Source organism: Dermochelys coriacea, chromosome 9, assembly GCF_009764565.3.
Source record: "Dermochelys coriacea isolate rDerCor1 chromosome 9, rDerCor1.pri.v4, whole genome shotgun sequence".
Taxonomy (NCBI): domain Eukaryota; kingdom Metazoa; phylum Chordata; order Testudines; family Dermochelyidae; genus Dermochelys; species Dermochelys coriacea.
This window is the reverse complement of record NC_050076.1, coordinates 58,087,733-58,104,185: the sequence shown is the minus strand read 5'-3', so window position 1 is coordinate 58,104,185 and position 16,453 is coordinate 58,087,733. Positions and strand designations below refer to the sequence as shown.

Sequence of the window (16,453 nt, the reverse complement as noted above, 5' to 3'; positions counted from 1 at the left end):
CTTTTGCATAGAGACTGTCCTGTTTGGCCAATGTACATGGCAGAGGGGTGTTGCTGGCACATGATGGCATATATCACATTGGTAGATGTGCAGGTGAATGAGCCCCAATGTGGCTGATGTGCTTAGGTCCTATGATGGTGTCCTTTGAATAGATATGTGGACAGAGTTGGCAACGAGGTTTGTTGCAGGATAGGTTCCTGGGTTAGTGTTTTTGTTGTGTGGTGTGTAGTTGCTGGTGAGTATTTGCTTCAGGTTGGGGGGCTGTCTGTAAGTGTGGACTGGCCTGTCTCCCAAGGTCTGTGAGAGCGAGGGATCGTCCTTCAGGATAGGTTGTAGATCCTTGACTAATAAACTAATGGATGTTAAACTAATTCATTGTGATAAGATGGTGAGAGGGAAATAACTCCAGGAAAGAGGGAGCAGGAGATTTGGTATCTTAGCCAGTCAGGCACGGCTGAAGTCTTCCAACTGGCTGGCTCCTTCAGTTCTTCAAGATCTAAAAGCAAAAAGGAGAAGCTGAGTGCAAAAACTGGGTGCTACACTGAAAATGGCATTACAGAGGCCACTGGAGCAGATATAAGCATAGAAGGAGTGGGATGCAAAAGCTTGGCTAGCCTTATCTAATCAAAAGTGAAAATAAAGGAGTCGTGTACCATGAAGCATGTGTATATATCATCAGAGAGAGAGAACCATTTCTGATCTCATTGCAATGGCAGAGGCTACTCATTTTATCTTATGTTTGTGCCTTTTATTTCAAGCTAGCTACCAAATAAAAGAAAATTAAAAAATAAATCTAGTTCCTTTTGGGTTGGCAAAAAATACAGTACAGTATCTTAGATTTAGACTTTTCATACTGCTTTTGACCTGCAAAATCTTCAGAAGCAGGAATCACTTCACCCACTACTGCAATGCTGCCACGTCTAGGCTGGAATGTGGCAACTGTTTAACAGTGCACAGCAACACTACACCACAGGGTAGTACCGGAAATGAGGAGAAATGTTGTATCCAGCTGATACTGAAGAAGATACTACCCATGTGTAACTGCCACTTCATTCACTAATCAAGCCAGCTTTCTGCTTGATTTGACCAACTGAGATCAAGATTTCTTCGTTACTAGAGAATATGCCCAGGAAAGGATGGCCTGGTAATGCATATCCTCTGGACTAGCAATACATTTCTGTAGATCAGGGACTTGGAGTAACAATGTAATGGTTGGGGCTCAGTGCCTTCCATTGTGGGTACACAGGAAGATTTTTGTGCAGATGAGATGCACAGAATTGTTGGCCACCCAATAACTGCCAGTGTTAGTGTTCATCATTCTTTATGCTCTCCATGAGCTAGTGTCCATCCAGTCATGCTAACCCTGGAAAAAGTGGCACTTACCTAGAAGAGCTTCTCATAGCACTGGTCACAGTGGACAATGTCACGATGAATGAATATTTTATCCAGGAGGTCTCCCATTGCCTTATGGCAAATCCCACACTGTGGAAACAAAAACAGGGGGTTGGATGGTTACCAGAGCCCTATTTAGAAGCATATATAGGAAGAGGATTGAGAAATGAGTGGCAATCTCTGTATTTTTAAGTGAACTTAAAGCTGGTGAAAGGTGCTGGATTAATGGCCCTGAAGTCTAAAAGCCTCTGCTTCTGTAAAGAACAGGTACAGCGCAAGCCATATCACAGCAAGCTCCCCATATACACCTCACCACCTCAATGTACATCAACCTTGAGGAATGCACATCAACTTCAGGAAGAGAGGGAATGTCAGTCTCCATAACACATCCAAAACTCGGCCTCTCTGATTGGGATGCTAATTGTGTGGTTGCCTTTTTAATGCAGACAATAGTCAACTGTGAATTAAGGCCACCAACTAAATTCAGATAGCAGATACCTACCAGATAGCAACAAGTTTCAGTCACTATTGGATATGAAATAGTGATCTACTATTACAAACCCTTTGAGCCATCCAATGCCTGACAGTCACTCTTTGTATAATCAATTTGCTATTTAATTTCACTGGATTATAAAATCAGTTCAGTCAACAATGATAACAAAGGGATCTTCTAGCTCAATAATTAGTTTATTCAGTGGCCCAAGATAATTTTTGTGGGCACTTTCAAAATCTGTGGCCACATGACTTCCTATTCCAAGATGGACCCAGATCTCTTTTAATCTACTTTTAATCTGAAAGTTTGAACAAATATTGCCTTATGATCACTTTCCCAGCCATGAGTCCCCTCCAGTTCCATTACATATTAACAAGTAGAGAATGACCTTTAGTAATAATGTCCCTTACCCTAAAGCAGTATTCATGGCAGTAAACATTGAGATGTTCTATCATTATCTTAGGGCAGTCTCGGATCTCACGGCCACAGTAAGTGCAGACACCTTCACATGACCTGTGGGGTTGGAGAGGAAATCAAATCACATCACCACCACACCTCAATAACACAAACAGTTCCTGTCTCTGACTAGGAGCAAAGGCAATCTTAGGTGTTAATCAGCACTACCATGCAATACAAAAGTGGACATCTATCCATATGTCTTGGCTGTGCCAAGAGCCAATACAGACACATCTGTGGTGTAGCAGGATTGCCAGAGTTCAAGGGAAAAGATTCCTCTGTCATTACCCCAAAGCAGCATAGCAGCAGGAAGCACTGTTTTAATACCATCCCCAGTAACTCTATGGCTGGTGCTCTTTATTCTCCTTGGACAGTTCTAACCTTCCTTACAAGGAAGCCAAAGAAAAGGACATTATTTTACTGAACACCTAAATATGATATAAAAGACCATATACAGTAAAGCCTCAAAGAATGTTTTTTTATAACATCCCCTTGAAATCACCCCACTGCAATGAATTTTCCTACCTCTGGGAGGCACTGCTGTGCAGGTAGCTTGCTCTCTCTATGTCAGACAAATCAATCAGGCTGTCACTGGAGAAGAGAGAGAGAGAGATCATTATTTGACAGTCACATGTAGGAGCGGAAACATTAATCATCAGTGCAGAGCATCCAAAAATTCTAATTGGGTCACAGTGCTGCTGAGCAACTTCCCAGCTGCCTTGTCACTGACAAGAGGGTTGTCCCTTGTCAATTAAATATCAGACATTTTCTTAAAAGTGAGTGCTGTGCTGGTGAAAGGCAGCAAAGTGTCATCACTGCAGACTGAACTTTCCCATACAGGGCATGTACTGCATGAGGGGCAGCAGAGCACAAGCTTTCCCTGCTCTGGCGCCAATGTGCCTCACTCTCAACCCAGAGGGACCACTCTGATGGTAAGACAGAGTAGTTTAGGCTCTATGGCCCACCCAGTGCCTGGCCTTTCTGCTAAGTATGCTAACGAGGGTGCTAACCAAGGTATATGGTTTTGTAAACTGCGGAGGGTATGTATACAGTAAAAACTGTGTACAGGCTGGCTTACCCAGCTAGCTTGAATCCAACTAGGAGGATAACTGAAGAGAGCGTAGTGCGGGCTTCAGAATGGGCAAGCACTAGCATCAGTGCCAAGCCCATACTACGCAGTCTGAAGCCCAAGCTGTGCTGCCTTCACTGCTATTGTTACCCGCACTAATTGGATTCAGCTTAGTTCAAACAGGCTAGCTTGTGCACAGCTTTTGTTGTGTACAAGCTAGACATATCCTGATACCACATATCCTGAGACCACTAACTCATTTTACATTGGCCACTGGACAGACTGGGGTGAAATTCTGGCTCCACTGAAGTCTATGAAAAAATTCCCATTGATTGCAGTGGGGCCATAATTTCACAAAAGGTATCCTATTAACATTTTAGGATATCATTAATATTGATTACAGTATAACTCCCAATACCTATCCAATGTGGTAGGCACTCCATAGACAAATAAAAGACACAATCCCTGTCCCAGTAAGCTTCATGTTTGTTTACTTTCTTAAAGTCATTTGTGTTAGAAACGCTATGGGTACCCGAGTGAATGCTGATATTCCAAATATAAAAACACATCTCAAAGTCACTGAGGTCTGCTTTTGAGAGCTAGAAGCTGACAATGGTAACATTAGTGTGGCCAGCGGGTTATAAACTCTAGTGCTGTACTGCGTGATGATAAAGACACAGCAAGCATGCATTTTAACAAGATGTTAATGTTTACCAGGTGAGCATAAATAGAAAGCAAAGAGAGCCAAATACTGCTCTCAGTTACACTGGTGAGAATCTGGAATAACTTCACTGACTTTAAAGAAAATTTAAACACATTGTGAGTTTTTGCTTGAAAATAGATAATTTTCAATCAAAAATGGTCCTATTTTTGACAGAAAACCCACTACAAATCTGTTTTTCGCACCAGATCCAACCACTTTTGCAAATATGCAATGAAGCCCAACAGCATCAAACACTGAGATTTTGGAATTTCAGTGTGACTGTTTCACTGCCCTAACCCAACAGACTGAGTTCTGCATCTCCACTGTGGAGTAAGCCAGGGACTGCTCATACCTGCTGTAGTGTGGAGTGGGAGATAACTCACGGCTGTTCACATACTCCTTCACAAAGAGGATCCCTTTGCTAGAGAAGGATGGAGACAGTAACAGAAACTTTCACATCAGAGGAGTCAGGAACAAATGGAAGTGTGAGAGAGAGAATGTGTGTGTGCGTGTGCACATGCATGTGCATGGCAAGGAGGAAGGTGGGATGCAGGTGCTATTGGATTATCACTGAATCTCAATTTACATTCAGTTTAGCCATTTCCAACAATCTCAGGACTTAATAGCCATTAGCTATCTCTTGCTCTCTCTGTCCTTTAACATTAAAAACCTACTACTTTAGTGATATTTTGAATGATTGTCATTGCTAATTGATGGTTATCCTTTGTGTTGTTTTTCTTGCAGATCAGGAAACTGAACCTCCTTGCACTTGTCCATCCCCACACTTTGTATGCTCTCTTCAAAGTGACCTGCCCCTTGTGTGTGTGTGTACCTCTGTCACAGATCCTACACAAGACATCATTCCTGTCAGCACACTCCCAGAGCCTGTGAGAATGAGCTAATTAGAGGCTGAGTTCAAGTAACCCATCTTTCTCCATGGTTCATTTTCATGGCTGCCTTTGGGCTATGACTAATCCTTTCTTTTTATGTGATCAAGTTAAGCTGTGTTCCAGCTAAGGAAAGAAAAACAGAGCCTTTTTCTTTTGCATAGACTCTTCCAGAACCAGCATCTCAGATGAGCACTCTCTGCTTGCATAGTGATAGTTGCCATAAACAGTGTGGCACTATGCCAGGGGCACTCCTACACTAGCCAACAGACGCCCACATTGGCATCTTAGCAGGAGCTTGAAAGCTGCAGATAATTTGCAATAAATGGACTTATTTCAGCTTTAAGGTGCATCCTGTGGAGACTACAAGTGCCAGCATGCAATACCCTGGCTTGGCCAAGTTTATCTGACTAGGGCACTGTGGTCCTGCAGGCCAACCTTCTATAATAAAGCTACAGGTGCCTATATGCTACACTGGCCCCTGTGGCTGTATTTTGGCCTTGCCTACAGTATGCTATGCCTTTACAGAATCACCCCTCCTCAAAAGTGAGTCCAGCTTGACAGACTGGCCTGTGACCCAAATGGAATCAGAGTTTTCCAATCTGGGGCTGAGTGAGCAGGGCAGGAAGGTTTACAAGTTGCATCACTTCATTAGGTCATTCCATATTTCAGAGCTCATAAAGTATTTATCAGCCACATGAAACAGAACAGGTGAAGTCTACTCAGTGGGCCAAATTCTAGCTTTATCTTCTATCTCTAAGATGGCTATCACCACAGTATCTAAGCACAATGTATGCTTATTGGGCTCCCATTTCACTGCAATAGGAGTCATTCACATGCATCAAGGACAGGATTTGGCTCTCTGTGAGGATCTGTGCATGAGAAGAGAATTGCTCAGGATAACAAACACAGGGTAAGTCTTCTACACTCTTTACCTTGCAGCGCCGGGGTTGGACTTGTGTCCCATGGCTGATGGGCTGTGGTACTGAAAGCTGGTAGTAGACATGGAGATCCTCTCACTTGAAGCTGAGGGAAGCCTGCCAAGAGAGGGAAGAGGTTACAAACACCTGGAACCTGAATTGCAACAGGTGTCAGGTCTGTGTGCTAGGGGAGAATGGAAAAGCAAGAACACAATGACATTATTTCAAAGGTGTGGGACAATATTAAGTCCCTCAGTTGCATGAAATAGCATCCTGATTTATATTTTGTCACAGGTAAGCTCCTGTCCCTTCCCACACCTGACACACACAACATCTTAGAGAGAGGAGTAGCTTCTCAGATGATTAATCCTGGGGCAGCACAGTGAAGGGAGGGTCAACTAAGAACTTCAAAAGACCAAAGTGTCATGTAGCTATCTCTGAGATGGGAGAGCCATGGCCAAGTGGACAACCAGCACACAACACTGTACAACAGGAGAGGGAGGAAAACTACCTGGCCAGGTCCTTGGCACAAACTTTTAGCCTTAGAAAAAAAAATGTACAGGGACCATAGAAAGTAGAGTGGACTGTGGTTGTTAAGACATCACCAGAAATAGCCATGCCTAGCAACCTGTATGAAACGTAACTAATCTGCCTTAGAAGGATAAAGGGCAGAGTTCATCCTGCCTAGAGTAAAACCTTGTGGCTCCAGGATATCTAGGAATTCCATGCCTGATGTTCATACCTATATGAAGTCCCTTCTGGGTGTAAACTACAGACCCAATACTCACAGCCTGCAAGTCATGCACCCTACAGAGTGTCATGCTGTGCTTGTATGGGCTTAAATGCTGTAAAGTACTGTAGAAAAATCCACTCAATATATGAACTGCCATCTTCAACAGGCCAGTGGCATTTCTGGAGCCAATCTGACTGATCACTGGCTTTCTGGAGATATCTCTGTCCACATATCTATTCAGGGGATACCATCATAGGGCCTAATCACATCAGCCACACTATCAGAGGCTCGTTCACCTGCGCATCTACCAATGTGATAGATGCCATCATGTGCCAGCAATGCCCCTCTGCCATGTACATTGGCCAAACTGGACAGTCTCTACGTAAAAGAATGAATGGGCACAAATCAGACGTCAAGAATTATAACATTCAAAAACCAGTTGGAGAACACTTCAATCTCTCTGGTCACTCGATTACAGACCTAAGAGTGGCTATCCTTCAACAAAAAAGCTTCAAAAACAGACTCCAACGAAAGACTGCTGAATTGGAATTAATTTGCAAACTGGATACAATTAACTTAGGCTTGAATAGAGACTGGGAATGGATGAGTCATTACACAAAGTAAAACTATTTCCCCATGGTATTTCTCCCCCCCCCCACCCCACCCCCCACTGTTCCTCAGATATTCTTGTTAACTGCTGGAATTAGCCTACCTTGCTTGTCACCATGAAAGGTTTTCCTCCTTTCCCCCGCTTGCTGCTGGTGATGGCTTATCTTAAGTGAGCACTCTCCTTACAGTGTGTATGATAAACCCATTGTTTCATGTTCTCTGTGTGTGTGTATATAAATCTCTCCTCTGTTTTTTCCACCAAATGCATCCAATGAAGTGAGCTGTAGCTCACGAAAGCTTATGCTCTAATAAATTTGTTAGTGTCTAAGGTGCCATAAGTACTCCTTTTCTTTTTCTGGAGATAGTGTACAGTGGGGTTTGCACTGCATATGGGAAGTCCACAAATGGAATGTCAAAGAATCTCCATCAAGCATTTTGTAGATGAGGACATACCACAGCCCCATCCTGTGTAGCATCTGCTGGGAACAACTAATCCAGATTAAAAACAGTCCTGTGCATCCCAGTGGGTACAAGTGGTTCTTGTAACTGCAATCATTTTCCAGAGAGTGAGCGATCACATCACCTTCATGACATCTCTCTGCCTTGAACTGGAGGTTAAAGATCTCAACTCTGCTTCCTGGCTCCCATCCCAAAGCCACTGACTGCAGGCTTTTCCCATGGCCATCACCAGCCCCATCCCTTTACTTTCTGGTGTTATACTCTGTGCTGTCCATGCATGCTGTGACTTCCCTGTGACATAGTTACAATATTGCCTCTAGAATGGCAGTAGTGCCTGTTTGTGACAGGGTGTACCTGCCCTGCACTGGCCCACAGAGATTAACTGTGCCTTGCAGGCTGAGGAGAACACACCCCTCTGCTTCAGCAGGCTGTTGAAGGGAAAGGATAGAGATTGCAGGCTCTGTCTCTGGAGCTGCTACATGCCCCAACTACAGAGCCAAGACGCACCAAGCCCCAGACACATTCCAGGCTGCCTGCAGAACCCAGAGAAGGGACCGAGCCATCAGCAGCTGCACTGGCCAAGGCCCCAGAGACCCAGGGGAACAGTGAACCAACACCAAGGAAGACAGGGTAGGAAACAGCCCAAGGGACTTAGACTTTGCTCTGGTTGGAGAACCAGGGAACAGGTCAGTGTGTTTCGGGGGGATCCCCACTGACTCAGTGGCAAGCGGCCCTGGGTTGGGACTCGGAGAAGCAGGGAGGGCCTGAGTCCCCATCCCGGGCGCCACACACCCCTAGATGGCACCCCACTTCCCCAATAGGCCAACACAGGCTTACGGCCATGGGCAGCTTTATTGACTCCTGCCAATAGGCCACACAACCCCACAGAGGTGGGCTATTCTATTGACTGCGGTCATTGGGCCACACAGACCCATGAGGAAAGGTACTTTTATTGACTCCAGTCACTAGGATGTATTACCTCGTATTATAGTCAGGATCACCAGCATAAAACCTAACTGGCTGTGGTACATCCTTTCCCTTTCTTTGGACCAGATTGGATCTGACACCCTGTGACAGGGGGTACCTACACTGTTATAAAGAATCAGTACAGCCTCAGAGAATGAACGTTAATGTGTGATGAAGAATCCACAAACATTCTGAATACTCATTATACTTCCTCATCCCAATGCCCCCAACACTGAAATTGAAATCCCCAAAACACACTGATTTAAAACATAATCCAGCTAACAGCAATGCCCTGGCCATGACTTCTGCCAGGGGTTCAATAGGAACAGGCCCACTATGTTCAAGGTATTGAATGAACCAAGTGATAGCACACTATTTGGCCTCACAAATAAGGGTTTCATCCTGCTGGCTCCTTACTTTCCCGTATTGGAGTCGAATTCATTGTGCCCTCTGGCTCTAGGACTCTCATATCTGATGTCCCTGGGCAACTTCTCCCTTCATAACCTGGGACAGATCCGTTAAGGAAGCAAGAAAGCCCAATAAAAGTTCCTGGACATGACATGTAGCAATTCAGGTGTCAGTCAATTCCAAATATTTTGGCTCAGTGGAGATATTTTAGCTCCCTTTCTGCCCTTCCCTGCTTCACACACCCAAGTTCTGCAATGCAGCAAATCATTTGAGGTTTGAAGGCCATGTAACCAGTTTCTGCAAGAGCTAACACTAATGCTTGATTACTATGTTGAAGCATCTCTTGCATAGCAGCCTAGAAATTGACCTGTCTTGAACTCCATTGGATCTCCTGGGGCTCACAACAAACATCACTGCACCATCTGCAATTCCCAACTGCTGACTTGGGGGGTGACAAGCTGACTCTGGACTTGGTAACCTATGCATGTCAAGCAGTCCATGTATTGACATAGTATGTATTTCTCCAGCATAGATCTGATCATGGGAACAGCTTTAAATTGCAAGAAAAACTCTGTTTTTCAGACAAAACAGAACATTCCATATTTCTATTTCTTACCCTGTAAGTGCTTTGGGACACAGACAGTGTCTGTGTTTGTACAGCACCTATAGTAATAACACCACCACCTAGTTCTTATATAACACTTCCCTCCAGTAGATCTAAAAGCACTTGACAAAGGAGATCAGTATCATCTCCATTTTACTGATGTGGAAACTGAAGCACAGAGTGGTGAGCTGACTTGTCTAAGCTCACCCAGCAGGCCAGCAGCTGAGCCAGAAATAGAACCCCAGGTCTCCGGAGTCCCAGTCCAGTGCTCTAGGCACTAGGCTGAACTACCTCCTAGGCACCCTGATCCTGATTAGGTCTTCTTGGTATAACTTGGTATATAATTCTAACTATTAAATTACGATAAAAAATTAATGGTCTACAGGATGCCTGGGCCTGCGCATAAGACTCAACTTTTGCTTTCAGACCCCTAGCCACACAGCAGCTTACTCCAGGTATCTCCAAGGTCTGTCCATGGCCATTCCTAACTCCCTTTCCTTTTGGTGTTGTAAACTTGGTTGTCCAGATATGATGGGATCCTCTGACTGGGCTGTGACATGCTGATGTTGTATTGTTGGCTGTTCAGATATGAAGGCATCACATGACAGGTCTCTATCATGCTGAAAGTACTCTGTCTAGAGTGGGAGTTGGACCTGTTCAATATTAGAGTCACTGCAGCCTGTAAAGTCCCCCTGCGAATGAATTTATTTGCTATGCTTAACTTTACAACAATTAACCCATAAAGAGTCATAGTCTACATTTACTCCCACAATTCTAGAGCTGAACTTCCCAACACAGTACGTGGATGCAAAATTCAGTAGTGCTATTAGTGATGCTCTGATCAACCCGGTTCCAAGGAATTAAACACGATCAAGCACATTCAGGAAGTAAAATCCTAGTTCTCTTGTCATTATTAATAGATGTATACAATCATACAGAGGGAATTTTGCCATTGACACTGGTGGGGTCAGTATTTCATCAAGGGTATGTATCAATTCATGGAAACAACAGGGATGAAGAGCCAAGATCCAGCCAAGATAACAAGCAAGTGGTTGATCCCACCAACTCCTTACTTTGCTGAGTTTAGGTCAGGCTCCTTGTGCCTCCTGGCTCAAGGACTCTCCTGACTCATCTCTCTGCTAATCAAAGTTCTCTCTTTGTAATCTGGAGCAATCCTGGTAAAGGAGGAAAATGCCTATGAATGCCTTCAGCACTTGTATCTGAACCAGTCAGGGGTCAGCTCAGTGCACTGAGAAAGAGGGGTCAAACCAGACTATTTAAAGAGTGGTAAGTAGCTGCTGTGGCAAGGCATCTTCTCCGTCTCACCAGCCTGCACTGTTTTTAGCCTTGGTGAGATGGGCTTGGGGCAAAACAGTCCCTCTTGGCTGCACAGGGGCAGTCTGTCCTTCTCTCAGCCAATGTTTTGGGCTTGTTTTTCCTCCCTACATGGTTGGGCTACTTGGGTCGGCAAACAGTTGCACCCTCGAGAGGCCATCAGCGTTGCCATGCTTGATACTGAATCTATGTTTTACTCTGAAGTGCAACGGTTGTGGCGACAGGAACCACCTTGTTACTCTTGCATTTATTTCTTTGTTTTGGTGCATCCACTTCAGAGAGGCATGGTCCATGACGAGGGTAAACCTCCGTCCAAGTAGGTAGTAGCCTAGGCTTTCATTGGCCCACTTTACCGCCAGGCATTCCTTCTCTACCACTGGCTTTGGCACACCTTCTCTTTCGATTGGTCAAGAAACAGGCATTTGCAATATCTTCATTAGAGAACAAGCCAGAAGTAGAAGAGGAGGATACAAGTATGAAGCATAGCAGCAAACATGTCCCCAGGCTCTTTACCTTTTCATGTTCACATCAGGCTCATTGTACTCTGCACACAGAGTCTCTGGCGTAATAATGCTGCTATCTCTAAATGGGGAGCTAGATCTCCTAAGGAAGGAAGGTTATTTTGGCCTGCAATGTGTCCCTGGGATTAGCCAGAAGAATTAGAGTGTGAAGAAACATCCCTTGTGAAACTTCTGCATTAGGAAAGCGTTGGGTCCGTGAGCAGCAAGAAGCTGGTGTCCTCCACAGTGGTGTGGAAAACAGAGAAAAATATGCATATCTCAAAAAATATGAATTTAGGGACTCTGTGAACAAGCTGTTTCTAGGCTGAACAGCTGGAGATTGGAAGCTGGAAGCAGCAAGAAAATCATGTGTCCTAATTAATGTGAATTACCTGTTCATTCTCCCCATCCCAAATATCAAGGTAATTACTTTATCTGTAAAAAGAAAAGGAGTACATGTGGCACCTTAGAGACTAACAAATTTATTAGAGCATAAGCTTTCGTGAGCTACAGCTCACTTCATCGGATGCATTTGGTGGAAAAAACAGAGGAGAGATTTATATACACACACACAGAGAACATGAAACAATGGGTTTATCATACACACTGTAAGGAGAGTGATCACTTAAGATAAGCCATCACCAGCAGCAGGGGGGGGAAAGGAGGAAAACCTTTCATGGTGACAAGCAAGGTAGGCTAATTCCAGCAGTTAACAAGAATATCAGAGGAACAGTGGGAGGTGGGGTGGGAGGGAGAAATACCATGGGGAAATAGTTTTACTTTGTGTAATGACTCATCCATTCCCAGGCTCTATTCAAGCCTAAGTTAATTGTATCCAGTTTGCAAATTAATTCCAATTCAGCAGTCTCTCGTTGGATTGACAGATTGACAGAGCCAGAAGAGTACCCAGAAGTCACCTACTACAGGACAGGCCCAACAAAGAAAACAACAGAACGCCATTAGCCATCACCTTCAGCCCCCAACTAAAACCTCTCCAACGCATCATCAAGGATCTACAACCTATCCTGAAGGACGACCCATCACTCTCACAGATCTTGGGAGATAGACTAGTCCTTGCTTACAGACAGCCCCCCAATCTGAAGCAAATACTCACCAGCAACCACACACCACACAACAGAACCACTAACCCAGGAACCTATCCTTGCAACAAAGCCCGTTGCCAACTCTGTCCACATATCTATTCAGGGGATACCATCATAGGGCCTAATCACATCAGCCACACTATCAGAGGCTCGTTCACCTGCGCATCTACCAATGTGATATATGCCATCATGTGCCAGCAATGCCCCTCTGCCATGTACATTGGCCAAACTGGACAGTCCCTACGTAAAAGAATGAATGGACACAAATCAGACGTCAAGAATTATAACATTCAAAAACCAGTTGGAGAACACTTCAATCTCTCTGGTCACTCGATCACAGACCTAAGAGTGGCTATACTTCAACAAAAAAGCTTCAAAAACAGACTCCAACGAGAGACTGCTGAATTGGAATTAATTTGCAAACTGGATACAATTAACTTAGGCTTGAATAGAGACTGGGAATGGATGAGTCATTACACAAAGTAAAACTATTTCCCCATGGTATTTCTCCCTCCCACCCCACCCCCCACTGTTCCTCTGATATTCTTGTTAATTGCTGGAATTAGCCTACCTTGCTTGTCACCATGAAAGGTTTTCCTCCTTTCCCCCCCCCCCCCCCCGCTGCTGGTGATGGCTTATCTTAAGTGATCACTCTCCTTACAGTGTGTATGATAAACCCATTGTTTCACGTTCTCTGTGTGTGTGTATATAAATCTCTCCTCTGTTTTTTCCACCAAATGCATCCGATGAAGTGAGCTGTAGCTCACGAAAGCTTATGCTCTAATAAATTTGTTAGTCTCTAAGGTGCCACAAGTACTCCTTTTCTTTTTGCGAATACAGACTAACACGGCTGCTACTCTGAAACCTACTTTATCTGTGACTGTTGTCACTCAATCAGGACATCTACAGCTAGCCAATGTCAGACTGGTTGAGTTTGCCTCTACATTCACTGGCAGCCTCTGCATTTACTGAAGGAGCATAAGCTGAGCTCATGTAGGTAATGATCTCAGGAGAACATGCATTGCATTTCTGGGCCTACTGCAAAGGGACTCTGGATGTGTCTCTGCTGGGGTTAGTCTAGGGGACATCTCACACATGCACTCATACACACCATTGTTGGAATTCCTGTCATTATTTGAGTACAGAAATTTGAGTACAAAATTTGTAGTAGAAAGAGAGAGGCTGAAGTATACGCCTGGTGCAAGGCTTGAGGCCTGAACCAAAGTCAGCAAAAGTTATGCTGTAAGCGACATTCAGGCCCTATCAAAAGCAGATGCTTACCTGCAGATCATGTCCAGTACATGAACTCGGCACCTGTATTGGTAGCATTGCTAAAACATACTGAATATGTAAACACATTCCAGCAGGCCAGCACAAGAACACCCCAACCTAGCTCACGATAAGATGGTTTGACAAAAGTGATGAATAGTGATATTTTGTGTGAAACATCAGGAGTAAAGGTACAAAGACAGGTGGTCAATAGGGATGTGTTGTCTGAAACATCCAGAGGAATGTACAAGGGGAGGTAACAAACATGTCATGAAATACATAAGGTGATTCGTAAGTTGTTTATCCCATATTATTTGTCTCAGTCTATAAATGTTGGGATACCTCACTTTAACCCTTCGTCTGGCCTAGGTGGCAGTGGAAAGTCCTGCCACTGACTGAGCTGGTCCAATGTCACAGGCATACATGTGTTAATGTACCTATAACCATTGCGTTGGGACATTAGCACTGTGCTTCGTCGGCAGGAAACTGGCCTAGTGCCTTCACTACTAAACCAAGTCTTGTGGTTTTATTGGGCAGTTCGATCAGAGCCTCTGCATGGGCTATCTGCACAGAGCCAACTTGTCTAGGGGGTGTCTGGTTGACCGACTAACATCAGCCATCCTTGAAGGATGCTCAGGTGTAGTGTGGCATGAAAGGTCACATAAGCATATGAGGCCATGTGGACTATTAGCATTAAACCTCCTTGGACTATGGTGGTAGAGTGAAAGTTGAGAGATAGGCACAACTGGTGAATGGTCTGAAATCTGTCTTGTGAGAGAAAAAACTATCTAATTCATGGAATCAAGTAGGGCCCCAATGAACTTGATTTTCTGAGTCAGGTTTAATGTGGATTTTCCTTTGTTCAGCATGAGTCCCAGACCATCAAAAAGATGGAAGTTTAACTGATGGAGACACAGGCTGACAGCCCAGTTCTTTCCTGAGTACCTGAGGAGTCCCAGTGATGTTCTGAGTCCTTCTTTGCAGAAGAAGAAGAAGAAGAATCCTTCTTTGGCCTCAAATGGCTGCGGTCTCTGTATGGGACCTCTTTTGGGGAAGCCCAGATAGAAAGACCAGCCCCTCTTTCTCCAAGAAGGGTCGGAGTCCAGGGGTCTGTCAGTGACCACTGTAGCCTCCATAGTGGACTGTGTGTGTGGGCAACAGGATGTTCAGTTGAGGGGCCTGGGACCCAGGCTGGTCTCACTGTCTACTCCATGAGGTGCAGATCTCTGGAAATCTGCCTGGTTTTCTTGAAAGAACAGCAGATACAGCACCTCACTTTAATGTGCCAAGACCCAAAAAGCAGCACATTTGGGCGAGGGTGTGTGTCACTATTTGGGATAGACACCCTACTGATGGGCAGTGCATAAAGCCCGGCCTGCCACAGGTGCCTAGCACTGAAAACATTACTAAATAACTAAAAACAAAATAAAACATGAAAGGAAGTCTAAGCAGGAACTAATTACTAACTATTTCCAGGAAAGATAGAGAGCTAAACTAGAAGAGTAGTCAGTAATAAAAGCCATAAAGTAATCTGCACAGGGAGCTCAGACGCAGGCGGTGAGAAGGAACTGTGGGAGTTGGGTCAGAGCAGCCCTTTTATAGCCTCGTGAGGGACTACAAGGAGATGCAAAATGCGTGTGCTACCCCAATGAGTACTGATGCAGAAAACTCTGCAGCTCTGGTGCTCTTGGCATGTACACATTGGAGTGGAATACACGTGTGCAACCATTCGAAGAAGAAGAGGTATTTCAATATACAGAAATAGGACATAATGCTAACATTGTTCAGAAAGCAGCAATCATGGAGTTGGTCTACACTACAGACTTTGTCAGAATAACTACATTGCTCAGGGGAAATCCACACCCCTGAGCGACACAGTTATACCAACCTAAACTCCGGAGCAGACAGCGCTATGTTGGCAGGAAGGCTTCTCCTGTTGACAGCGCTACCATTTCTCAAGGAGGTGGAGTTTATCTTAGACTTTATCTACATTGCCAAGTTTTTTCACAAAAGGCAGCTTTTGGTGACGAAACATTGGAGGTGTACACACTGCAAAGTCAGTTTCGGCGATGGAACTCCTCAGTTTCAGCGACATAATAAAGCCACCTTGACAAGAATCAGAAGGCTTTTTACGCAAAAGATTTATTGCCAAATTGCCAGTGTTGAAACCACGCTTAATTTTGTCACTGTAATTGGCCTCCAGAAGGTGTCCCACAATGCCCATCCTGACCGCTCTGGTCAGCAGTTTCAACTCCATTGCCCTGCTGCCAAGTAAGCAACTGTCTGCCCATCCCACTTTAAAGCCCTGGGAATTTTTAAAATTCCACTTCCTGTTTGCTCAGTGTGGAGAGCTCACATTGTCTTCCCAGGTGTCCAAGGTGGCTCCACGCAGCAAATGCTCTCCTGCTTGGAGCAATGTGGAGCTGCTGGATCTGCTCAGTATTTGGAGAGAGGAGTCAGAGAAGTCCCTTCTGCGCTCCAGCCATAAGAATTGTGCCAGATTCCATGCAGCTTGTGTGAAAAGGGTTACGACTGGGACATGCAGAG

General features: G+C 44.6%; 1 protein-coding gene across 2 annotated transcripts in view; it reads right to left on the bottom strand.

The window, feature by feature from the left end:
- Nucleotides 1-218: 218 nt before the first annotated feature.
- The window catches only part of ZNF185 (zinc finger protein 185 with LIM domain), a 128,186-nt gene continuing 111,951 nt past the window's right edge, over nucleotides 219-16,453 (bottom strand). For both annotated transcript variants that reach the window (XM_043491640.1, XM_043491641.1), the window contains 6 exons: nucleotides 5,936-6,037; nucleotides 4,466-4,534; nucleotides 2,867-2,932; nucleotides 2,296-2,398; nucleotides 1,384-1,482; nucleotides 219-496 (listed from right to left, as the gene is read on the bottom strand). In XM_043491640.1, the coding sequence (XP_043347575.1) occupies nucleotides 1,384-1,482; nucleotides 2,296-2,398; nucleotides 2,867-2,932; nucleotides 4,466-4,534; nucleotides 5,936-6,037 (439 nt within the window). In that variant the 3' untranslated portion in view covers nucleotides 219-496. The remainder of the gene's footprint in view (nucleotides 497-1,383; nucleotides 1,483-2,295; nucleotides 2,399-2,866; nucleotides 2,933-4,465; nucleotides 4,535-5,935; nucleotides 6,038-16,453) is intronic.